Source organism: Eptatretus burgeri, chromosome 4, assembly GCF_056783735.1.
Source record: "Eptatretus burgeri isolate ZD-2024b chromosome 4, Ebu_testis_v1, whole genome shotgun sequence".
Taxonomy (NCBI): domain Eukaryota; kingdom Metazoa; phylum Chordata; class Myxini; order Myxiniformes; family Myxinidae; genus Eptatretus; species Eptatretus burgeri.
The window spans coordinates 127,107,046-127,133,453 of NC_140964.1; the positions used below are offsets into that span (position 1 = coordinate 127,107,046).

General features: G+C 46.0%; 1 protein-coding gene across 2 annotated transcripts in view; it reads right to left on the bottom strand.

Moving 5' to 3' along the window:
• LOC147029063 (tetratricopeptide repeat protein 7B-like) overlaps positions 1-9,120 on the bottom strand; it is a 251,547-nt gene extending 242,427 nt beyond the window's left edge. For both annotated transcript variants that reach the window (XM_085879989.1, XM_085879990.1), the window contains exons 1-2: positions 8,647-9,120; positions 3,932-4,089 (exon numbers count right to left, since the gene is read on the bottom strand). In XM_085879989.1, the coding sequence (XP_085736115.1) occupies positions 3,932-4,089; positions 8,647-8,764 (276 nt within the window). In that variant the 5' untranslated portion in view covers positions 8,765-9,120. The remainder of the gene's footprint in view (positions 1-3,931; positions 4,090-8,646) is intronic.
• Between the last annotated feature and the right edge of the window lie 17,288 nt (positions 9,121-26,408).

Below are 26,408 nucleotides of genomic sequence, written 5' to 3' on the forward strand. Positions count from 1 at the left end.
TCAAACCCAGGACAGATACCTGTGCTGGTGGTCGATCAACCACTCTTTGCCCTTCGTAAGAATGTGCAACGGACATGGCCAGAATCATTTGATGAATCTTCGTTTGTCATTATGTTGGGAAGCCTTCATGTGGAGATGGCTTTGTGGAAAATGGTCGATGACATACTCGACTACTCGAGGAAAGCGGCTGGACTACAGCTCTGAGGGAAGCAGGCATTGCCTCCGTGGAGACTGCAGATTCTTTCTTTCATGCATCCCGCTTGATCAGGACAAGAAATGACCACCAGGAGACTGTACTGTCGCTTGCCAAGCTGCAATGAGACATTTGGTGAATTGTGAAAGGCTAACATGATGGGCAGCGAGAGGAAGAAGCCTTTGCTGAGTGGAAGAAATAAATATACACCAAGAGTCCCACATTTGAGTCCTGGGACCTTATTCTCCGCTTTGAAATCCTGCTTCTCATCTTTGTCTGTTCTCACCGTGAGCAAAACGTCACACGATGTATTGAGGTAATGAAGGAGCTGACACCATGGGGTTTTTTTTGTTTTGTTCTGGACCACCAAAATTATGCCTGCTCGGTTCCCATGCAGGTTTGTGACATGAAGCCCATTCCTGACGGCATCAGTGATGAGCTATCAGATACAAACCAATTGTTTACATATTTATATGTGAAATGCTGCTGAAATATTTGTTTTAATCACTGTTATCAATAAATAAAATGATTATATATGGCTAAGACGAGCTATTCATGAGTGCACTGGCAGCCATATAGGATAACCTTGGTCTGACCTTGACCGAGGGGACCGGCCTTAATTGATAACTCGGTTTATATATTACTTCAACAGAAATATCCATCATTGCCTGACAGCACGGACACCGCCCAGGCAGACTCGGACACCGCAGAAAAAAAATAGGCGACGAATGCTTTGTCCCACCATCGCAGGCTGACCAGGTGTCTTATATGTTACAGAAACGTCCCGTTTCATACTTTTCCCGGATACCATTTGTGTCCGTGCCGTGTCACACCGTCATGTTCGTGAGGAGTCAAATTCCCCCCCCCCTTCAAGTGGATGGAGGATTGTGGGGGCGGTAAGGGGTGGAGTGGGGTAACCTGAAAGTTTCAGCGTCGTAGTTCAAATCCTCTCGGAGTCGTGGATGATGATACTGTTGTGGTTACCAAATTCGCAAACCACCATTCAGGCCCCTTAGGTGAGGTATCTCGGTAAGTGCATGTGTAGTTAGGCCCAAACCCGTTGTCTAGTGGGAATACATGTCATTTATGCGAGCTGCGACTCTTCAGGATAGCCGTTTTTCTTTTACTATCTTTATTTTGGACCAACCGCCATGATTACCACCACAACCACAACATCAACCACCAACCACAACGCCGCTTCACCACAACCGCCACGACCTTCACGTCACACCTCGCAACCGTAGCATCGCCACCGTTCTTGCCCCGCTGTGGGTACCGGTGTTGGACTCGTGCAGGGCGCACGTTGAACAGCGTGTACAAAATCACGGATTTTGTGCTTCAAAAACGGATCAAAAACGACACACGCCCACTTTTTGCCGTCCAATCGGTGAGCGAGGGGCGATTTGGCCCCGCCTCCAGAACGATCGATATATGCAAATTTGTGGATCAAAAAGCCTTCACGCCCACTTTTTCTCGGGCCAATGGGGAGCGAGGTGAAAGGTCAAAGGGAGGGGGTCAAAGGCGAAGCTACGGGGGGATAAAAGGACCGTGTTCGTCAGTCAGAGCCGAGTGTGGAAGTCTGGAGCCCGAAGCCTGCAGTAGCTGGAGAAGCTGAAGAGAGTCGCGAAGGGGAGAGTCGATCGGAGAGTCCAACGAGGAGAGCCCAAAGAGGAGTCCAGAGTCGGAGAGTCCAGAGGCGGCAGCGGCGAAGGCAGACGAGGGGGTGCTCGCGACGGTGCCGGGAGCTGCACGCCCGAGGAAGGCCGGCAGCGCGACCTGGCCGAGGTGGAGACGCACACCAGGGATAATAAAGATCCTCTATACCCCGAGCATCAGCAACCCCCTCCTGTTTCCCCCCGCGCTGAGATAGTGCGACCAAGGGGGCCCCCTTTCCCACCCCCTGCCAGACACTGTCCGCGAGGTCCGCGGAGTTGGGGCGCCATCGCCGCTCCGCGTCTCATCACCAGACGGGTAGGCGCGACCCGGTCTCGGCCTCAGGCCCGCCTCATCCTTGAGGGTATTTCTTTTCCTTGGTTTTGGGTATGTGTTGTCGGCGCCGTCTGTGAAGTAGAATTGTATAAGTGTTGCCGTGTGCTCGGTAGTCGATATTAGCTCTGCATTGTTTTCGCTTTTATATTTGCTTTTTGTGTAAATGGAATTGTGTTTTTTCTGTGTGCTTTTGGTGGAATCGAATATGTGTGCTTCCCGTGTGCCGCGAATAAATGTGCTTTATTGTTGAACTGTTCTCCCGCTTCGCTTCGTCTTTTCCTCCATTGAATCCTCATCTTGCTTCACGTAAAGGGTTGGTAGTGGGCTGAATACGCCCGATAATTAATCGAACCGTCGAGGTCGACGATAACACCGCTCGGTTATTCTGATAGTACGGAACGGGTCGCTTAAGTGGCCCGTGTCCGAAGTCGACCTGCGGCGAGGTGCGATCGCCGGTCTACCCTCCGCGTGGGTACTTAGGTAGGTCGAATTTGGCGAGCAACCCTATCCCACGCGGGGGCTGATTGGCTCGATCGCGGTGAGACCGAAAGGTCCACCCGTGACTGGTTCCCGGCGTTAGTCCGAGAGGGTCACGACTGGATTGTCCGTCCGGTGGGCGACGTACCGCGATTCGAGTTACGTGGCCGTCAGCACGCCGGCGGGCGCGAAGACCGCAACAATACAAATATACTTTCTCTCCACTATAAATAGACGGTGGTTCATTTGATTTGTAGAAATTTGCCTTGATAATAAATAATTATTTTCAGGTGCTGTTGTGGTAACTGCCGGGCAATGGCAAAAGGTGTTTGATTTACCGCTCAAATCGTTCATGTATATGTGCCGAGAGCTCAGTGGAGATGGTGTTAGTTTTGAGTGGCTGTTTCTTCCACTTCATCATGGGGATGCCATGCCCTCGCAATCGTGGCGGATAACCACAAGATCTAGCCATCTCTGTTGTTTCGTAACAGTGCCTTGTAATCTGAACATATTGTCGGCCCGATCCACACCAGGGTATTTTGGACAAACCTCGTCCAATCTGGCAAACTTGGCGTCTTTCGGCTGTTGGTGCGGCATGAAACGATCTCGGTTTGTATCACTGTACAAGCACCAAGAACGCATCGACTCAGCATATTTGTGGAAAATCGAAAAGTATTCGCCGTTTGAGTTAAATCATAATGTAACCTATAGACAAGACTGATCTGGTGGTCCACTTCCATGTGTGATGCCACAGCTCATCTGAAGAAGAAGATTTTGGCTTTAATCGCAAAATTACCGACTTTATAAATTGGAAATCAGAAAAAGACACATGATAACTAATTTGTTGGGTATCAAGGCATCGATTATGCCTGGTGTTGGCTTAATGGTTCGGGTGGTGTGCTTGGGATACGAGGATCCTGAGTTCAAATCCCACTCGGCTGTTGAATTAATACCAGGTGGAGTTGACTATGCCTGTCATCCTTCCGAGGTCGGCAAATTGAGTACCAGCTTGCTGGTATAGTGTCAGAGTGGCGACCCGTCCAGGATTGTGCCCAATAGCCAAGGAGACTGCTTCGGCAGCACCAACGCTCTGCACAGAGTATGGTTACGATGGATGGATGGAAGGCATAGATTAGCATCAAAGTGGTCTGGGTGTTTGGGTGTTTGAGTTTCCCTTTGGGCCACTGGACTATGAAAAATAAAATACCGGTGAGGGTATTGGAGACACACAAATGGCTTTAATTAAAAGGAAAATGTGGAAACAGTCATTACCTTTAAGCTTTTCTGCTTTAGCACCTCCTTAAGACATTCTTTTGCTTGAGTCAGTCTGGCACTACTCATCCGATTTGGGTTGCTCATGTCTCGAGGAGAAACTTCCTTCTGGTGCAGCTCCAGCAAAGCTTCCCCCAAGTACAGATTTCCAACTTCATCTGAAAGACATATATGGTAATCTCAGCAAAAGGACACCATAACAACATTTTTCACAATTGCTACAACACGAAAACAACGTTTTTAAAAAAAGAAAAAAGACAAAAAGAAAGAAAATATTTGATGATGATTTGATGAACTTCTGTGAAAATAACTGTAAACTAGAAGAGCACTCGGTAGAACGCATACATCCACCAGGCTGATTAGTTTACCTCCTGTATCCCACCGATAGGCCGGATCCAGATTCGGAACTGCACGAAAATTTAATCAGCTTGTTCTTGTCACCTAACCAACTCATCCACCAAGTTTTGGCCGAATCCATCCACAGAGACCTTGACATTCCCAAATGATGCAGCGCAGCTTGATCTCTCAGACATCCTCACCAGACTGCAGTTCGTACAAGTGCTGAAAAGTGTGGGGGCCAGCACACATCCCTGACGAACTCCAGCAACAACTGGAAATAAGTTTGAGATGGTATCACGACATCTCACAGCACTCTCAGCAAGAGAAGAGTTCAGACATTAGATTGATCAGTTTTGGTGGCACCCCACGAAGACCAAGAATCCTCCAAAAGGCATCCCGATTCACTGAATCGAACGCTTTACAGAGATCAACATAGACTGCAAGCAGCCCCTGCCGAAACTCTCGTCTGCATTCGGTGAGGGCCCGAAGATCAAGGATACGGTCAATCGTTGACCTCTTTGGTGTAAAGCCTGACTGCTCTGGACGCTGGTGCTCAAGCATGTGGGGGCGAACACAATCAAGAATTATCCGAGCAAAGACCTTGCCCGGCACTGAGAGCAGCGTCACCCCTCAGTCGTTGTTGCAGTCCTGGCGATCACCCTTCCCTTTCCAGAGAGAGACAACAAGGCCCCTCTTCCAGTCAGTTGGGATGATGCCTATGTTCCAGGCAGAGCACAAAACTGCATGTAACCACATGAATGCAGCATTTCCACCAGCCTTGAGAAGTTCAACATGGATGCCACAGATCCCAGGAGCTTTACCCCAATTTCAACCAGGTCACCGCAGCCTGTTTCCACAAACGTAAGGTGGATCAAAGTTGAATGGAGGGTCAGCAATAGGGATACGAACACCCCTGACATCCAACTCAACAGCTGGTGGGTCAGCCTGGTACAGCCGCTCAAAGTAACCGGCCCAGCGGGCCTTCACTTCGGACTCCTCTGTCAAGAGCCCATCACCCTCCGCTCTAACTGCAGTACACCGAGGGATGGGCTTGGAGGAACGTAATGCACGAATTCCCCTGTAAGCAGGACAAGAATCACTTGACCACAGGTGATGCTCTACCCCCTCCCAGATTCCTCACACATCAGCCTCCTTGTCCTCCCTCAGCGCATGTACAGTTTTATGCCTCAACTGCCTGAACAGATCAGCTTTGCCATTAAGCCTGGCCCTGTGACTCTGGTCAATGGTATGCAGTGTCCCTTGAGACAGAATTCTTCTTCACCCTCCGGTGAGTTCCAAGGCATCCACCGACAACATCAAGGATGATGATCTTGAAGGCACTCCACAACTCTTCAGGATTCCTCAAAGTAGGCAGACTCCCAAAACCCTCAATCAGCCTGTTCGCAAACTCAACTATGCTCTCGTCGTTGAGCTTGCAAACATCAAGCATCGGCTAGGATGGTACCATTCTCCCAGATTTAAGCTGCAACTTCAGAGTTGCTACAAACCTGTGGTCAGTATTGAGCACTCCGGCAGACCCTGCAGTTCTGGATCATCCTCCAGCGACCATCAATGAGGATATGGTCAATCTCCTTTGCCACACCGTCAGCGTTGGAATACCAAGTCCAGCGATGAGCTTGTGGGCGCTGAAACCATGAACCGACCACCCTAAGTCCACGACTACTTGCAAAATCAGGGAACTTAGTGCTATTCTGGTCCACAGCTCCAGACCCATGGGAACCAACACACGTCTCATAACCATCCCTATCAGCTCCAGTCGATGTATTGAAATCCTCCAAGACTAGAAGTGTATCTCATCTGGGGCACTGATCAACCACAGACTCGAGTGTGGCGTAGAATGTGTCTTTCACGGTGAGATCACTCGCCTCAGTCGGAGCATATGCAAAGACCAGGGAAATGACACCCAAGCAGTGACGAATCCTTAGTCTCATAATACGCTCGTTGACCGGTGTTACCTCAATTATCATTGGAGTCAGCTTATTGTATGCAGTAACAGCAACTCCTTGGGCATGGAAACCATCAGAGCGACCAGACCAATAGTAGGTGTCATCACCACTATCCGGTCTTCAGATCTCAAAATACCGGTCCAAACGCTTGAGCTCAGATGATAACAGAGACAGGTGATCAACCACTCTTAGGGATAGGACATTCCAGGCACCCACCCCAAGGGACCGTCGCAGGTGAACCCAAGGAGACCGCGGTCTGGTGGATGACACCTCAGCACCACTCCGCCACACACTACCACAATCTGACCCAGGAAGGTTACCCTGTGCTTTTCTACAAATTAAGGAATGGGGTCCCGAAGGCTTTGCCCCATTATTGTTATCTGGTGAGCTGCCCTGCGAAGGGCAGCAGCACAGGAGGTACTCCCACGGAGTGGGTTTTCAGTTTTCAGTTTTCGTTGTGTTTGTGGATTTTGCGGAATGAAGCGTTTTACGGTGATCAGAGTGCAAATCTAATCCTGCCACGAACCTCCTCAAAAAACAAAGTAACCCAACTGCAAGAGGACATCCGCAGACACAGCTGGGCACGAGAAATGGATGATCGTTGGCTCACAAGAAGCTTCTCCACCCTTTGAGAGGTTTCCTTTTTAATCCTGCTGGGTGTGCATATCCACACACCCTCCTCACCAGGAAACCTGGTGGGGGAGACGGTTCTGTTGCCGACAACCCAACAATGAAACAGGTTAGTGCAGGTTTACACGGTACATGTAGCAAGTCACAGATCTAATCTGGCCTGACCTGATCAATAATTATCATGTGGTGATCATAATTTCCAAGTTTGGTGAATTTCTGCAGAACTGTTAAGGAGGGGGACAGACAGATGGACCAGACTGCAATATCCCCCATTTTGTTTTCAAAGCATGGGGATAATAAGATATCTTTCCTCGTTTGATGGCTCAGAATGCAAAATACGATTTGAAAAGTCTATTGCACGGACTGGTTTCATTTCCATGAAAAAGCGTGAGCGATTCAAGTTAGTCGAGAGAAGGAATGTTTGGAGGGGGAGGGGGAAGGGGAGGGGGTGGGGGACTGCATGGAAATACAGTGAAGTGAGAAAAACTTAAACTTGCAGAAAATTAATGAACAGGAGTGACATGGAAGGAAGGATCATGGATATCAGTTTTTGAAAACGAGAAGAATTAATACATTATACAGAATTACATCTTGCAAAATGTCAATGAAAATAAAATGTTCCAGATATATTTTTGCAAAAATACAAACGAAAGGTATCCATCACGTGACCATTCTGAGAAACATATAAAAGGTGCGGTATGCATTGGGGTAGAGAGGAGAAAAGTGGGGGGGGGGGAGGAAGTGAGAGTTCGGAGTGGTCGGGAGGATAGATCGGGAGGGATGGAGGGGCAGAGAGATCGGGAGGGATGGGGGGCAGAGAGATCGGGAGGGATGGGGGGCAGAGAGATCGGGAGGGATGGGGGCAGAGAGATCGGGAGGGATTGGGGGCAGAGATCGGGAGGGATTGGGGGCAGAGATCGGGAGGGATTGGGGGCAGAGATCGGGAGGGATTGGGGGCAGAGATCGGGAGGGATTGGGGGCAGAGATCGGGAGGGATTGGGGGCAGAGATTGGGAGGGATTGGGGGCAGAGATCGGGAGGGATTGGGGGCAGAGATCGGGAGGGATTGGGGGCAGAGATCGGGAGGGATGGGGGCAGAGATCGGCAGGGATGGAGGGGGCAGAGAGATTGAGAGGGATGGGTGGGAGGCTGGGAGCAGAAAAAGAGGAAGGAACAATGAAGTGGAGGTGGAGTTGGGGAGGGTGGGGTGGGGTGGGGTGGGGAGGGGAGGAGTGGGGTGGGGAGGGGAGGAGTGGGGTGGGGAGGGGAGGGGTTTGGTGGGGTGGGGAGGGGTTTGGTGTGGTGGGGAGGGGAGGGGTTTGGTGGGGTGGGGAGGGGTTTGGTGTGGTGGGGAGGGGTTTGGTGTGGTGGGGAGGGGTTTGGTGTGGTGGGGAGGGGTTTGGTGTGGTGGGGAGGGGTTTGGTGTGGTGGGGAGGGGAGGGTTTGGTGTGGTGGGGAGGGGTTTGGTGTGGTGGGGAGGAGTGGTGGGGAGGGGAGTGGTGTGGTGGGGAGGGAGTGGTGTGGTGGGGAGGGAGTGGTGTGGTGGGGAGGGGTGGGGTGGGGAGGGAAGGGAGGGGTGTGGTGTGGTGGGGAGGGGTGTGGTGTGGTGGGGAGGGAAGGGAGGGGTGTGGTGGGGAGGGGTGGAGGACAAATAAAACTCAGGGAAGTGATCCAGAGCAGAGTAAGGCACAAGTCCACGATGAGACAGCGAACCATGACACATTTAAAGGATTTTGTTTTCAGGTTACAAACAAAGGTGGACGATCTGGGTGCTTCGTACCGCCACCGACGAGTTTATTGAACTGTTTCACGATGTCGATAATTTTCTCCCACTGACTCTCAGTCCGACATCGCTCGATGTCCGCCTCGAAACGAGCTCCCTGACGTCTTCCTGCCATGGCCCGGGACGCGACGACTCACCGTGACTCGCGTTCACCGCTTATTCTCCATGAACATTGCAACACGACATCCGTTCCTTTCAAATACTGTACTGTACTGTACTAACGGCGAACTACACGGTCATTCATAACCACGGCTTCAAGTTCTGCAGTCGTGACGCCGTCAGACATATCACAAAACGTCGTCACGTGATTTCTATTACAACCTTCGCACCATCGGGTCTTTCACCAAGACCAAAAACAACAAACACTATTCTTCAGCTCACTCTATGACTGATCCTGAAGGACGTACTTCCCTCCCAACCTCTCACTGCGATAATTTCTGCCGGTCCATACTCAACACTTCCGGCCGCGGTTTTTCTCTCCGCCTACGTCACGCCCATGTGAGAAAAAGGGCGGAGCGAGATGGGGAAGAACATCTACTTATTACGTAAGCAAACTTTAAGGAAATTTGACTCCTCCCCCACCCCCACCCCCACGACAGTTCGCCTCATTTCACCAGGTTCGCACTGAAAGGCCCAAATACACCTTTCCATCCTACGAAGGATACAATGGAAATCCTCAACGATTTAATACCGAAGACATTGTCCCCTATAATTATAAAATCTGTGGAAAAACGAAAACCATTGTATTCATTTCCAATATTAAGAGGACAGTCGAGTACTACGACTAAGATAGATTGGAAATTCGATTTTACCAAGATTAACAAAAAAAAAACATTAAACAACAGCCTTTCACTGATCAATAATGTGTGTACAAATTGAACAACTTCAGACAAATAATCCTTCCCAAGATGTTCGAACTGACCACCAAGAAATAAACATCAGTCTGAGGGACAAGGGTTCTGTGGGACAAGGGGTCGGTGGGACAAGGGTACTGTGGGACAAGGGTTCTGTGGGACAAGGGGTCTGTGGGACAAGGGTTCTGTGGGACAAGGGTTCTGTGGGACAAGGGTTCTGTGGGACAAGGGTTCTGTGGGACAAGGGTTCTGTGGGACAAGGGTTCTGTGGGACAAGGGTTCTGTGGGACAAGGGTTCTGTGGGACAAGGGTTCTGTGGGACAAGGGTTCTGTGGGACAAGGGTTCTGTGGGACAAGGGTTCTGTGGGACAAGGGGTCTGTGGGACAAGGGTACTGTGGGACAAGGGGTCTGTGGGACAAGGGTTCTGTGGGACAAGGGTTCTGTGGGACAAGGGTTCTGTGGGACAAGGGTTCTGTGGGACAAGGGGTCTGTGGGACAAGGGGTCTGTGGGACAAGGGTACTGTGGGACAAGGGTACTGTGGGACAAGGGTACTGTGGGACAAGGGTTCTGTGGGACAAGGGGTCTGTGGGACAAGGGGTCTGTGGGACAAGGGTTCTGTGGGACAAGGGTTCTGTGGGACAAGGGTACTGTGGGACAAGGGTACTGTGGGACAAGGGTACTGTGGGACAAGGGTTCTGTGGGACAAGGGTACTGTGGGACAAGGGGTCTGTGGGACAAGGGGTCTGTGGGACAAGGGTTCTGTGGGACAAGGGGTCTGTGGGACAAGGGGTCTGTGGGACAAGGGGTCTGTGGGGCAAGGGTACTGTGGGACAAGGGTACTGTGGGACAAGGGGTCTGTGGGACAAATCTCACACTCTCACGATGTCTCTCCGAGAGGACCGTTTAGAAAACCCCCCCCATCCACTTTCTCAACAATCCTCTGGAAGAAGTCCTTTGTTTCAAGCTTCTGGGTCTTACTATCTGCCATGACCTTTCCTGGGAAAGTCACATTTCCCACCTCGCCTCCAAAGCCAGTCGCCGACTGGGAATCCTCCGTCGTGCAAAGTCCTTCATCGACCCACCTGAGCTCCTGACCACTTACAAAGCTTTCGTCCGCAGAATGATGGAATACTGCTCTCCCCTCCCTCTGGGCTGGTGCTCCTGCCTCCCACCTTTCTCAGCTTCACGCTGTGGAAACCAAGGCATTTCGGATCATTGGCATCTCCCGCAATGAAGCTGAGTCTTTGGGCCTCTCACTCAATCACCGCAGGTTGGTCGGTGGTCTTTCTGTCTTCTACCGTCTCCTCTCCAGCCTCGCCCCCTCCCCTGCTCTCCCTGCGATTTGTCCCAACCATATTTCCACAGGGCGCTCAAGGTCCGCCAACAACCCCCTTCTGGTAAAACTACCAAAATCACGAATCACTGCTCATCTTCACTCTTTCATTCCTCTTTTTTCCCGCCTTTGGAATAAACTTCCTCACTCTATTCTTTCCCATTCTTCCCTCCAGGCTTTCAAAACAGCTGTTCACCACCACCTCTTATCTTCCCCCATCCAAATCCTCGATCTTTTCTACCCCCGATAATCCACCCAAGCCCACTTCCTTCATTTTCCCCTGCTTTCCTTCCTGAAAGTCCCTGAAATGTCCATCTTCTCTTCGCCATGTTCCCCGTCCCATCCCCATCCCTCTCCCTTCCACAGTTCACCTAATGTGTCTGTTCCCCACTGTTTTGTCCCTTCCACTCCCGCCCCTCTTGTCTCATGCCTCCTTGCTGTGAGTTGTGTGTTAGCTCTCATACGAGCCTCGACATGGTATACAAAAACAAAAAAAGGCCTTGTGTCTTTTTTGAGGTTGCTACAGCAACCGATACAGTGACGACAGTGACAAAAATCTATGGAAATACAGAAAGTATAAAATTTTATGAACCAGATGGGATATCAAAATAATTTTTTAATCAAAACCCATAGTTGTGATGATGGCCTCAATGGTGGAATACTTTTCATTCCCCTTAGAAGTCAAGATCAGGGGTCAAGTTCAATGTCAAGTCCAGAAATTGGCCATTTTGGTGGGTTTTCAATGTAATTACGTTGTCCAATCGACAGGATATGGCATAAAACCACATTGAAGGTGTTGAAATTTCACTTAATACGCTGTGCCGACGAAATGTGAGCGCCGTGGACTGGTCCGATTGGGAGTATCCCATCGGGGTGTAAGCTTTCAGCAGATGATCAGCTGTCTTCTCGAAACAGTCGGGAAAGTTGATCACATTTTGAATTCAGAACATGGAGAGAAAGTTCCCACAAATCTGTACTAATAAATATCAAGCAGGTCAGTGTGTCAGTGTGTCAGTATGTCTCCTCCATAATTCCAAAACCATAAAACCTTGCAGCCTGAAAGTGCAAGAGTGAAAATTGGGTGTTTGGGTTAATTAAAACATCCCCTTTTGAAGATAATTAACGGCCTTATTGAATTTCGAGCAAATACCACCCGTCGCTTACACCAGCCAGCTTACGTCGCCTATAGCAAACCATCCAAAGCAAACCATCATCCAGAAAAGAAGCAAGCCATCCAAAATCTTCAAACATGGTGGCTGCAAGCTCCTTTGCAGACTATCAGTTGTACCGTTGAGGAGCCGGGTCTCGGTGGCGAGCACGACCGCTCGGGGGAGCAGTAGAGTCGGCTCCACCAAACACCCGGAATTTAGGTCGTACCTTTCAGATAAATCCAAAAGGTCACAGGTCCCTTATCGGACCGAAGATCGCCAACAGGTCGACCACGCGGGGTAGGGTCAATTGCCAATTTCAATATATATGTGAACTTTTTTCAATTTTCGACCGCTGATTAGGGATAACCTGCCAGTCGCATATCTGTGCTTGATACTGTCATTCTCGGCCTGGTGTTGGCTTAGCGGTTAGGGTGGCTGGCTTGGGATCTTAGGGTCCTGAGTTTGAGCCCTGTCCGCCACTGAATTAACACCAGGTGTAGTTGAGTCAGCCTGTCATCCTTCTGAGGTCAGCAAAATGAGTACCAGTGTACTGGTATAGGGGCACATCAGCCGCGCCCTAACAAAATGATAGCTACCCGGCAGCCAAGCTGCCATATGCAAGAAGAAAAATAAGAAGACTGCCATTCTTCCATCACTGCGAGGCTTACAACACCAAACACCAGTGCTACAAGTTGTTTCAAGTGGTGTAGGGATCGTGCTTTGACCTAATGCACACTCTCGGCATTGTCACCACTTCACCAATGGCACGCATCGCAAGCCAACAGGTAGATGAGTCCATTACAGTCAATGACCACTGTGTATCATACACACAAAGATGTCCTCAAAAGCTCTGCTCCTCTGCTTTCCCTGGTGTTGGCCCAGATGAGCTTATCTGCTGGTTCTGTGAGAGGAGATTAAACTTCCAGGCTTCTGACATAGTGGGACATGACCATCACAGTGACAAATTTACGACACAAGCAGGACAAACCATGGCCTTCCACGAATGGTTGCTTCTCATGCATGGTGCATCAGAGCGTGCGACATCATTTGGGAGTGCGGAGAGATTATACAAGGAAGTCCAACGCAGGAGGAGGCTGTCCATGCAATTCTGCCATTATCCATGTCCCACTCTATTCTCAATACTTTTATGTAGCGATCCAACTCCAGTTTAAATCCTTCCATTGTTTCAGCTGCCACCACTGCTCCAGGAGACCATTCCTTGCATTAACTACTTTGTGAGTGAAAGCCCTTGCCTTAATGCCATCCCAACTCTAGTTTTCTTTACTCCCAAACTGTGGCCACGACATTTAGTGATGTCAAACTGCATCTGCCAATCTTTTGCCAGTCAATCAGAGTATCTAGGCTTTTCTGACTCATTATGCCGACCTCGGAAGAATGACAGGAAAAGTCAACCCCACCTGGTATTAATTCAACAGCCAAGCAGAATTTGAACTCAGGATCCGAGGATCCTAAGCCCACTACCTTAACCATTAAGCCAGCACCAGGCATAGGGTCTACTCCCAACCCCATTATCCAAATAATTGATGTGGACCCTTGGTAGAATCGCTGAAAAAAAAAAATAAACTTCACACTTCAAATGATTCCCCCAAACCTCATCCAGTACCTCTTCTTCAAAGGTTCTGAACAGACCCTCCCCCCATCATTCCTGCATGCACAACTACCAATTATTCCAGCCTACACTCCGACAAAACGTCACGCAACAAACATTTCATCAATATCCCCCACCCTCATCCCCCTAAAACAGAACAAAACTTTTTCCTATCTTTGTGACAAAATGGGGGAGTTCACATAGTCCATGCCTCATCCCCAAAACACAATCTCCCTGGTCAACCTCCATCACCCCTCGACCTGAAATCCACCATCGCACACACACATGTATGCATCATCACCACCACCACCATCATTCACGCTACAATCCTCACTCCCATCACTTCTTACACCCGCAGCACTCCCAATTACACCAACCACAACACCAACACCACCACCACCCCTGTTGGAAAACCCCTCTACCGAAGTATTCTCACTTACACAGCCCGCCACCCAATCGTCATCCACACTCTCACCCATACCACACCGCGACTGGCAACCTCATCCATCACACACAGTCTGTCGTCCACCCTCCAACACCAGGAGTGCACTGCGCACTCCTATCACCACCGATACCCTCTGCACTTCTCATGCTACCAAATCCTGACACACCCCTCCTCCCATGCTCTTTTCTCAGTTTTAACACCAAAGCTTTCAAACAAGTCACCTTCAAGCATTTACAGCAAGAAAGACGTCCCCACAGTTGCCATCAACCAAACATTGCCCACATACAACACCCAATACACTGTTTATAACTGCTCATGCATTTGGCCCCAGCATTGTACTTTCCCAGTGACATCTTCTTCATCTCGTCCTCTTATTCTTCAGGCTTATACTACTTGTTGCCACAATTGGTAGCAGGCTGATCACCATCACACTCAGTAGATTCAGCACTTGAGTGATCCATCTCTCCGATGTCATTCCTCGGGAATCCCCCCTTGTGAGTTCCACCTCCTCCGTGTGAGAACCTCAGTTGACTCTTGGAGACAACGCCGCACTTGGACCCGCTGTCAGGCCCAAAGGAAATCCCCCCTTGAAATGCAGGATAAGTGCAGATTGGACTGCCGACGAATGTGCCATCGACCCTCCCTCCTCAGCCCCACAGTTGCAAACTGAATCGGCAGTTCCAGTTCAGTGACGGGACTTAGCAGAGGTGCTTCCTTGTCCCTTGGAGGCTGTTTGGCCACTGCTGCTGCATTTTCCTCTTTCTGGATCCATTATTGGTCTTTGTGGTTTTTATGATATCGAGTGAATCCGACACACTGTCCACTGAATGGTTTAAACAGTTCTTGATGGCGCAGCCAAAGCCTTCTTGCATATTTCTTGCCATGATGCTTCGCTCAAGTACCTGATTGCACTCTGATGCCACGTGTTCAACTAGCGCCATGCTCACACTGTGCAATATAAGATGGTGGCCACTGGCCACCCTCCCCTATGTGACGTAGCCTAGTTACACGTGGGACATGTTAGCCACGCTCCTCGTACACACAGCATACCATCAAGAGGGTCGGTCCGGGCTCTGATTTGCAAAACTTAGCTGAAGGACTACTCGAGCTCCTCCACGAGCCTCAACACGAATATAAAAACAACAACACCAACATGCGCACAGGACCCAGACAGCTCCCACTCCTCCACCGTGACGTCCTGCAGCTCGGTCAAGGGATAACGTTCCGGTAGTACGTACCACCGTGATGTTCCCGAGTCCCAACTCTCAATCTCAGTTACAGGTACAATGCACAGCATGAAACGTGTATGAACTCCGAGCCACCATTTTCAAATTCGTCAATGTCAGTTTTTTGCCGACAGATCCCAGCCGTGATACCAATCTCATAGACCCTTAAGTGTCTGCGGACCACAGGTTGGAATGACTGGTCTCGATGAAACCATCATAAGAAGGACTGAAAATGCAGAAGTCTCGCTGCAGATGGAGACATTCTGTGGAAGGGATTACACGGATTAGAGAGTGACTGGAGTGAGGCTGAATGACTACTTTGTGGACCACCATGCTCAACCATCATAGTGATACGAGAGCATAATGATAGTGACATACAACGATTATCATGACAAAATTACGACACAAGCAGGATGAGTGAGTCCGTGACAGCGCGTGAGGTGAATTGGTGGTGCGGATAAGTTCATGCTACCTTTATGCCCGTAGACCCCCACTGCAATAACCTCATATACCGCAAGGGGTCTGCGGATCAAAGGTTAGAACCACAGGTCAAAATCAAATCATCATGAAGAGGCCATAGCATGCAGACGTCTGGCTGCAGATGGAGACATACTGAGAAAGGGATTAGAGAGTTACTGGAGTGAGGCTGAACGATTACTTGGAATGTTGGAGAGGTTACTGCCACTGCCATAAGACTACATATATTACTACTAGCAGACACAATCAGTCACTTCACTGATGACAACATTAAGGTGGGGAGAGAAACAGGGAGGGAGAGAGAGGGGGGGCAAGGAGAGGGGGTGCAGGTGCAGGAGTGATGGGGTAGCTAGGAGGGGGTGAGGAACGGGGAGCTAGGAAGAGGGGGGCGGGAGAGTGAGAGAAGGGGGGGAGTAAGGAAAGGGGGGGAGAGCGACACCTCATCAAACATTGTGTTACACGCCGGGAGGGTGAGGGGTGGGAGCGAAGATGGGGGAGAGGAGAGGGGCAGAGAGAAGTGCAGAGGGGGAGGGGGTTTGGGAGGAGGTAAACATGAGGGGAGGGGGAGGGAAGGCAGTGTGAGGGGAAGGGAAGGCAGCATTAGGAGAACAGAAGGTGATGTAAGGGAAAGAGAAGGGTGATAAAATGCGCCCAAACAGCAAAGTTTTGTTTTTAACCACTGGGTTCTATATAAAACACGGTGGGAGCATTTAAAACCCACGCCATCTTCCTGGCAAATTCCAGCAGATGTGACATCACATTTAACGTCCATCTGAGAGATGACACACACATTGATGAATTACCCTGCCTGTGAAACACCGCGATAACAGTTTATAGCTCGGTTTGGATTCAAACGCAGGCTGGACAACTTAGAGTTGGAGCGGGCATGCATACCTCTCGGCTATCCTGTCATGATGTGGTGATTCCTTTCTTTCTCACAACTGAAAACATTTTTTAATCATTGTAATCACCTAATTTATTTTGCCTTCCTAACTCCAGAGATGTTAAGCACTCCCCTTTAGTCAGCACTCCAACAAAATGGTTGATTAAAATTTTTTAAACTAAATGGTTAATTCTTTTGGTTTCTATCTATGCCAAAGCGACAGGTCATGGAATGAAAGAACATTGTAAAAAAGGCGGAAACATTGTGTAAAATAAAATTGCACGTTTTCAGCGAGTGAACCACCACCCGACTCACCGCACGGCCAAACGCAGGTGAGTTGGCCCTGAACTTTGTTCAAGCCGATCGATATATTCAGTGACAGTGCGAATATTGTAGAGCACTTGTCAAGTGGCTTCAGCACTGAAGAAGCAAGCATTCCAACAAAATTGTTGATAAGGAATGGCTGGCTTGGCAAGCAATTAGCGATCACCGATGAACACCATGCACCCGGAGACACCGGAATGTCAAGCAATGTCCGAATTGGACAAATGAACACTTTTTTTTTCCGCAGTCGGAACTATTGCTGAAGTCAATAAAGAAGTTTAAATTTTGAAATTCGGCTGAGATTAAGAGATCCTGGAGGTGATGGCATGTGCAGAAATTAAATAAAGCCATAAACGCCGGCGTTTCCAAGCATTTATAAGCATTGCAATGTATCCAGCGATTTGTAGGTATGATGACCACGCATTCGATGATATAAGTGAGGAAAATGAAAAATAAATCTTTATCGTGAAGAAACCGTTGTGGCCTGTTTGAAGTCATGTTATTGTTGAGCAGGCCAAAAAAAAAATGCCGGCTTAAGACTGCAGCAAGCCGACAGAGAGCTCACCAAGATGGTGTGCCACCATATTCGTAAGGCTTATTTTGGTTTTTCATGATGAGCACCCCCTAAATTATCTTTAAAAGGGGTGTTTACATTAACCCAAACACCCCGTTTTCATTCATGCACCATGTTGGAGTTGCCATCGTATGCACGCAAAGTTTTGAGCCGCTAGGTTTCATGGTTTTGGAGTTATGGAGGAGACGGACTGACTGACTGCCACACACTGACATTTATCATTATAGATATAAGAAGATAACCTCTGCTGACTGAACCTGCAATTGAGCCGACATATGATTTCTCTGTGCAAACATTCTGTGACGAATGTGCAACTAAACTTCACCCTCTTGTTAATTGTTATAGATATCTCGAAGAAAAGTCGTTGAAATACCCACCAATACTGTTACTCCTGGCTCTGGGGGGGGGGGGGGGGGGTTGTTTGTGTACATGACTTTTCGAGCGTTACCCTAATTTTTTTTGTTCTATATGCCGAGACCTTCAAAAAAAGTTTGGGTAACACCTCCAGATCAAGTACGTTTTCTCTGTCGAGTCCATCTTGGATTCACAGTTGGCTACCAGCAAACCATTATTGAACCAAAATGACTGTATTGGGTTTAGATGGAATAAATCATTATTAAGCATCCACAAATTATTAATTTTGATTTACTTCAATTACTTATGCATTGCTTAACACATTTTAGCATAATTTATTTTCCTAAAACTTGGTTCACAGTAGAAAATGACCATATTTTACATAATTTTAGTCAAAAATAGCTTTCAACTTGAAAGTAGCTCAAAGTTTGATGGTCTCTGAATAACTTAATATTGTAAGTAGAGCTATAAAATTTGGCCAAAAGTTTCATTATTAAGTTCTCTGAGCAATTCAATTTTCATATTCTCACAATGGGGCTATGTGTGATGACCACAGAGCTCATTGTAAACCAAAGTCACCCCTACCCCCAAATGGCCACTTTTGCAGTATTTCATCAAATGATGAAATCTCCTTAATTAAATGCCATGGAAAGTTGATTTTTTTTTTCAACTAAATATCGGTTATTGACCCCAAGGAATTCATTGGTAACATTTTCGTATTTTTTTAGCTGATCTAATTAGCATAATCCCAATATTTTCCTCAAAATGACCCAAAATAATGAAAAGTAGACATGATTTAACATTGAAGCTTTAATTAATGGTCTAAAACAGTGATGTGCATATGCTTCAATCCTTCATGGACTATATTGAGACACTCATCTTAATTATATGTGGGGGAACATGGGGCACAACCACATACCGGGGTAAAGTCAAGTACAAAAAGATTTCCATATTTTATTTCTAGCCATCACACCATGTTTAGAATGATATGGTCTTTTCCTCGATAAAGGTAATACTGTGATGACAATGCTGTTAGGGTCCATTTGACCTTGACCCCATTGTTCGAGGCCAACCACCATGTAACCAAAATATTCCATATGTTATTTCCCATTTATTTATAACACATATTATATGTAACTGAGCCATCAAACCATTTTTTTTTAGAAAGATAAGGACATTTTTTTTTTACAAAGGGAACACTGTTGAGGGTCTATTTGACCTTGAATCCTTCACTCAAGGTCAAATATCAGGTGACCAAATGATTCCCCATATGTGATTTCCTATTAGTGTATAATACATACCTAAGTCCTCACACTATTTTAAAGTAAATTACAGGGATATGAAAGTCTATGATGTCATTTTTGGGGATACCTAAGTGAGGTAAACTATGATGTCACTTCATCTTGGCAACTGGATTTTCAAGAAAAAGAAGAGAAAACAATGCTGCAAACAAAAGGTAAGATTTTAATGGATCACCTTTGATTTTAAGTAAATATAATGGTCAAAAGTTGTAAATGATATATCAAAGAATAATTGTATCTCTTAAAATGAAATATTTTAATGAATAATTGTGAAATCTCGGTCAAAATATTTAAATTTCAAAGCAAAATGGGGAAATCCTCCATATGAAGGAATTCCCCAATTCTATCTGATCCCCAAAATGAGGGAATCCCCCAATTCTATCTATAAATAGACAAAGTGTCTAATGTCATAAAATTTGATCTACAACACATACTAATATAAATTAAATGTCAAATCATACATTTTTAAGGGTAAGGAATTGAATGGATTTGGTTTCAAAGACCTTGACTTACGCTTTCAGGATCAACGATTAGTATTCAGATATTAACTAGGCAATTTGTAAAATATAATAAAACCTGATCTAGAGCACATAGAAATATGAATTAAATGTCAAATCATCACATTTTAAGGGTAAAGAATTGAATGGATTTGGTTTCCAATACCATGACCTTGGCCTATGTTTTCAAGGTCAACTATTATTATGCACATATTAAATGTATTAGCTTGTCAAATCATATCTAGGATACATATGAATACAAAGAAAATGATAAATTCTACATTATCAGAAGTTGGGGAAGAATGGAATGGAAACTATGAGCTCATATGTGGTCATCACACATAGGGCTATGTGGTCATCACACATAGCCCCATTGTGATAATATGAAAATTGAATTGCCCAGAGAACTTAATAATGAAACTTTTGGCGAAATTTTATAGCTCTACTTACAATATCAAGTCATTCAGAGACCATCAAACTTTGAGCTACTTTCAAGTTGAAAGCTATTTTTGACTATAATTACATAAAATATGGTCATTTTCTACTGTGAACTAAGTTTTAAGAGAATAAATTATGCTAAAATGTGTTAAGAAATGCATAAGTAATTGAAGCAAATCAAAATTAATAATTTGTGGATGTTTACTAATAATTTATTCCATCTAAACCCAATATGGGCATTTTGGTTCAATTATGGTTTGCTCGTAGCCAACTGCAAATCCAAGATGGACCCCACAGAGAAAATGTACTTGATCTGGAGGTGTTACCCAAACTTTTTTTGAATGTCTTGGCATATAGAACAAAAAAAAAAAAATAGGGTGACACTCTAAAAGAGTCATGTACACAAACACCTCCCCCCCCCACCTCCCCCCCCTCAGAGCCTATACTATGTGCAATCTTGGTGTATTATTGACCAAATCTTTGATGGAATTTCGATCAAATTTCAGTTCTTTACTCCTGGTCATACTCAACATGTTTCTCAGTTCGGAGAATGCATTGATCATCGTGGATGGAGGGAATATCATGAATGGAATGAGAACGTTTCTTCTGCATGACCATGAACAGTTTCTTTGATAATTTTTGTGAGCATTTGAGACGTTTATGGATTTGAAAACTTCTGATGAATACATCCTTGGAACCGTTTTGTTCTCGGGTTACCCTTTGTTTTTTTTTGGCTGCACAGAAAGGTTTCTATCTGTGATTACCGATTACTCTTTTGTTCCCAGAATGAATTAAAATGCGCGGGGGGTTCGGAGCATGGCCGCACTCTTTATCCGCGTGTCTGTAAAGGAGTGAATGCCCAATTACACCGACACAAGGGAACTTACACAGGCTGAGAAAGACTTTAAAGACAGTTCGAATACGAAGAATAATTTTTGTGACAATCTGGTAAACATTCAGATCCAATGAAAGACGCAGGTGTGCAGGCATTAAAACGGATCTTTTGAGGCTTAGAAAGCGCTTCACATTGAGACAGATTACAAAACTTTTCCAATATAGACTACGAGCTGAGGTCCCCGGCATTGCCTGGGATAAATTTCACATTATTTCCGCCAGTTTAAATAAAATAAAGTTTAAGACAAAATGATGAATTTGATTAATTGTTTATTGACAAAATTGATCCATGTTAAAGCTTCTGGACAAATGAACACATAATTTTTTTGCAGTTTTTTCCAGTGGGAGCGTAGCTCAAGAGGCGTTTAGTGTGCCAACTCTTGACATGGCAACGTAAAGCTGACCGTGGGAAAAGCAGAGAGTTCCGAGATGGATTTCGGCAGCTTTTAAAGATTGTCCTTGAAATTTATTAATTGACTTAGTGAAGGAAAGACGGATGGGGAATTGAAGTCTTTTAAATTGGAATGGTATTTCCGTTGGAATCAAAGGAATCTTTGGGATAAAAACATCTTCATCTTTTGCACGTACTTTTCACATCCAGTGATGATGGGAGCCTTCATTACATTGGGCATCAATGATTTGAAAACCAGTGGAGTTCCATTGCAGAGCTTGGGAGGATCTAAGTTTCTGAGCAAAAATGTTTGGAGCTCCAATTTTTAAGGTGAGGTTGTGAGGTGGAATTACAGGAGGCTCCAAGGAGTTGAGGAATTCCACAGGGTACTGGACTGCTTGATCTTGATCAACCAGTGTCAGTGCTTTTGTATGATTTTTGTTCTGAAGGAATTTGCTGTAGGATCTGGGTGTTGATGGCATTGACCGAATCATTTCTTGGTGCCAAAATGGCTCTTTCACATAGCCATTTCTGATCCCTGAACTGGTGTTCCAGGTTAGGATAAACTTTGACCTTCAGTTCATGAATGCTTTTGACAATATTGAAATAGTTCGTTGAAATTGTATGTTTCCATCTCCATCAGATGGAACTGTTCCATTTCCAAATTCAAGCAGCCTTTCGGCAAAGTTTCCAGCTGAAACGTCATGATGGAGGTGAACACGCATGTTGGTGGATAGGGTAAAACTTTTGACTTTGCACCAAATGGAAGAAGATTTCAGACAGGCTTTCATTTTATCTGCTCGGGTTCCTCTTGGAACAACTGGAAGAGTTTGTCGAAAGTCTCCTGTTAGGAGCATCGTGACCAAACCTTTGCCAGGAGGAGATTGATGAGGACAGTCGATTGATTAGAAAAGTCTTCACAGTGCCAGCTGGAGCATTAAGGAAAAATATCCCCCCGGAATAGTTTCCAACTTTCTCAACAATAGTGTCGTGGGCTAGGTGCTGATGAGGCGTGAGCATGGGTTCTTGCTGATTCATAAATTATTCTAACTGCTCAATGTCACAGTTGGTTTGTCGAAGCATCTCATGATTGATAAAGCGAGTATCGTTTAATTGTGGGATAGGAAGACCTAACTGGTTTCGGGTTTTGCCAACCATTGTAGTCACTTTGTCTTCAATGATGATCAGAGTTCGGTTGAAAATGTCAGAGCTGAATTCAATTTGAAGAGTTGGATTTTGTGTTCTTGCATAGTAAAGCATATCTTCAGCAAGGCTCTCCTTATGGTCATCCCAAAGTTGTGCAGGGCTTGAAGGATGACATGTAGAAATGATGGTTGCGAAAAGGCTTCTCGGTCTGGAAGGTGAATGTGAGAGGGCAGCTTCCCCTCCAGAGTATCTTCCCAGTGTTTGTCATCTTCTAAGAACCCTCTATTCAAGCAAGCTTCTTGAAAGGTGGCACAGACCTCGCCATCAACAGTCCATAAATCTTGAAATGAAGTAGGCCCTTTGACAACATGCAACAGAAGTCATAAGTGGAAGCACTCAGAGTTGCTTGGGTGGACCGTGTACACTCGTCCAAGAGCATATGAAGCCTTGACTCCAGGGAAGCTTTCAACAGCTGCCCCAACAGCTCTTCATTTCCAATTTTTTTTGTTAGTCCACATGTAATATTTAGGAATCTGATGGTAATGCAAAGTTTTGGCAAAGTAATCTTTTTGACAGAGCTGGAAAAACTCAGTGAGGGTGGTTCATGGAGGCTCTTGTGCACGTTGTTGAATATTGTCTGGAGAAAAGTAAACCCTTAGTCCATTGTCCAGATGAACACTCAAATGAGTAACAGTTGGATGTTGCTGATGGAGTGGAAAAAATAAGCATCCTCTAAATTGCCTCACTCAATGAGATATATTGTCCAGATTGGAAGTTTTGGATTTCATCATTTGGATTCTAAGCTTGGGGTTGGTTGTCCATGTTGTTTACCTTCTGTGCACAGAATACAGCTTGATCACTTCCTTCATCGACATACTTGCAAAGATATTTGATGGACTTGATAGTGTTGCAGTATTCAATCTTGATGTGTGCGTTGAAGGTTTGGGAGAGTGAGGGATTGTAGGGAACAACCCACTTGTTGTCCAGATCCACCTCTTGGCCTTGTAAGGTTTTCTTCACAGTGAAGCCTCCATCTCCAGGTTTTCTTCGTCGATAGAGGGGAGAAGCATTTTCTCCTGATTGAGTCTGTTGAAGCAGTTGTTTAGGGTAATCCTTGGTGTATTTGCCATGCTTGATACAAACAGAAGATCTGTTTAGGTTGCCGCAAGGTCCGTGAATCATGTGTTTGGTGACAATTTTCAAAAGTTTGGGATCTATGGAATACAGGATGCAATGGACGGCACCAAAGATTTGTCTTTTGGTCAGTAGGTCCCAAAGCATTTTGACTCTAAAGTGGAACACCCTCCAAATTATGTCATGTCGTGAGTGAGCAGGCCGCCCATCAATGAGCTCCCTTTGGGTTTCAGGCCAATTTGAACTTCACATGAAAGTTAAGAAGAGATCAGGCCTCCCATAATTTTGAACGCAAGTCATGGCATCTTGGATGTACTCGTGCATATATCTTGAACCTTCAGTGAAAGAGGGCAAGATGATCATCTGTCCAATATCTTCAGGATTTCGATCACTGGCCATAGCATCTTGGATGTATTGTTCAGCTCGGAGTTTATTTTTTCTGGTTGTGCCTGAGAAAATTGAGTCTTCCAGTTTCAATCTTGGCATACATATCAGTGAGAAATTGATTGAGGAGGTTTCGACATTTGTGAATACGTTGAGACTGATTTGGATGAACCATTACCCTGTAGGCATAGAACTCCATTGCTGAAACTTTTTTATTCCCAGGTTCACCAGTGACTGGATTGACTTGTTTCAGGTCAATTGCATAGCCATCTTCTCCCTGCCAGACATCAAAGGGTATTGAAGAGCATCATAAGATTGGTATGCCTGGTGTTGGCTCAATGGTTTGGGTGGTGAGCTTGGGATTGCAGGATCCTGAGTTCAAATCCCACTTTCTGTTGAATTAATACCAGGTGGGGTTGACTCTGCCTGTCATCCTTCTGAGGTTGGCAAAATGAGTGCCAGCATGCTGGTATACTGTGTCGGAGTGGCGACCCGTCCAGGATTGTGTCCAATAGCCTCGGAGACTGCTTTGGCAGCACCGACGCTCTGCACAGAGTATGGTCCCGATGGATAAGATTGGCGAGTTTCTTAGATTCCTGAAAGACTGGTGCTTCTTTTATGGAAGACAATGTCTTTTCCCTTCTCAAAATCCTCTCCTCCAAGAATGATGACTGCCACCTCATTTGAAGTTCGAGCATTGTACAGTCGTTTGTGTCCACCAGCAGGTTTCTTGTCAAGCCTGATGATTGCTTTGTAGTTGTCAAAGGGCATTTCATCTGGAGCAGTGTTGAAAAGAGAAATGTATAGTACATGTTGTTTTCATGGAGAAATTCATGGAGTTTTTGGACACTTGCACGATTACTTCACATCTTCTTTTTACTTGGGATTTTTCATCACCCATGAAATAAATCAGGAAAAACTTGGGTTTTTCATTTTGAAGGGGGAGAAGGGATCCGTGTTGGTGATAAATTTGGCCTTGAACTCTGAAGGTTGGCATCCAATCCCTAGGATTTTGGCACACATTGTCCGCCCCAAAATACGCCATCCGGAAGGAACTATTGCACTTGCGAATCTCCTCAAGGAATTTCTTTGATTCTTGAGTGTCTCCTGACATGAGTGATTTTAGAAGATCAGGAGGCGATACAAGAGGAGGAAGCTTGACTTTTCCTTGTCTGCAGCACATTCCTGGAGCTTCTTTCTTCCACTTTAATGCTCCACAATGATGACATGGATTGCTCATTTGGCCAAGATCCATGGTGGCATCTTTTTCATAGCTGCTGGTGGGCTTGTAGTTAAAGGCAGAATTCTTTTTTCCACTCCAATGGATTGCTCTGGCTGTTGCATGTCCTTCATGGTCAGCTTCAAGGTGTGATTGTCTTTCTTGGGGGTGTTTCTCTTGCACTGGTAGCTGGTACACTTTCTCGGAAAGCTTCAAGATGTGATTGTCTTTCTTGGAGGTTTTCTCTTGCTCTGGTTGTTGCATGTCATTCACGGTCAGCTTCAAGGTATGATTGTCTTTCTTGTGAGCTTTCCTGCTTCCGGGCTTCTTTTTTTTTTTTGGCTGCTGATCTAGACAAACTTGCCCATTTCTTCGGTGGCATGGTAGTTGTTGGGATTTTCGAAAACCTCAAAAACATTGCCACATTCACTTCCTGTAACAACCATTATGCACATGACAATGGCAGAAAATGACGGGACCGATTTTCGGGAAAAATGCACCAAAATTTGGAATTGTGCCAAATCGAACTTGTTCATGTTGCAGGTACGTGGCAGGTGCAGTCAAATGCAGTGTTGTTGGAGATCCCATGCGCTATGCACTCCATTCTTGGTCAAATGGTTTTCTTGGTAGTTCGAGGGTAAATGAACAGACAGGCCAAAATAAAAAATGTACATATCGATGGATGAAGACCACCGCACATGTCCAGTGACCATAAGTTGTCCATGAATATAGCCTATTGTAATATCTGAAGATATTTGTGATTTTAGAGTGGGAATATACTTCGAAGGAGGTAGTCCGGCCACATCGAGGAAGCTGGCCTTCAGGTCAAAATTCAGGCCATGCTACGACATGGGCCACTATAAAAACAATCACCATTAACTCTTTGATTTATCCATGCATTCTTGAGATTGCAATAACCTCTGCATACCTCCAACATCCTTTCCAATGTACCTATGTTGATAGCTTCCAGTGGTCTCAGGCATAGAAATTAATACCTTAGACTCCTACCTGTGAATGTTGTGGTGTCAACTGTGCAAATAACTTATCGTTGTGTGCGAATAAACTTCATTTCGGATGTTCATGCCATTCAAAGTGATAGCAATACTTTGACCTGTTTTTAGCA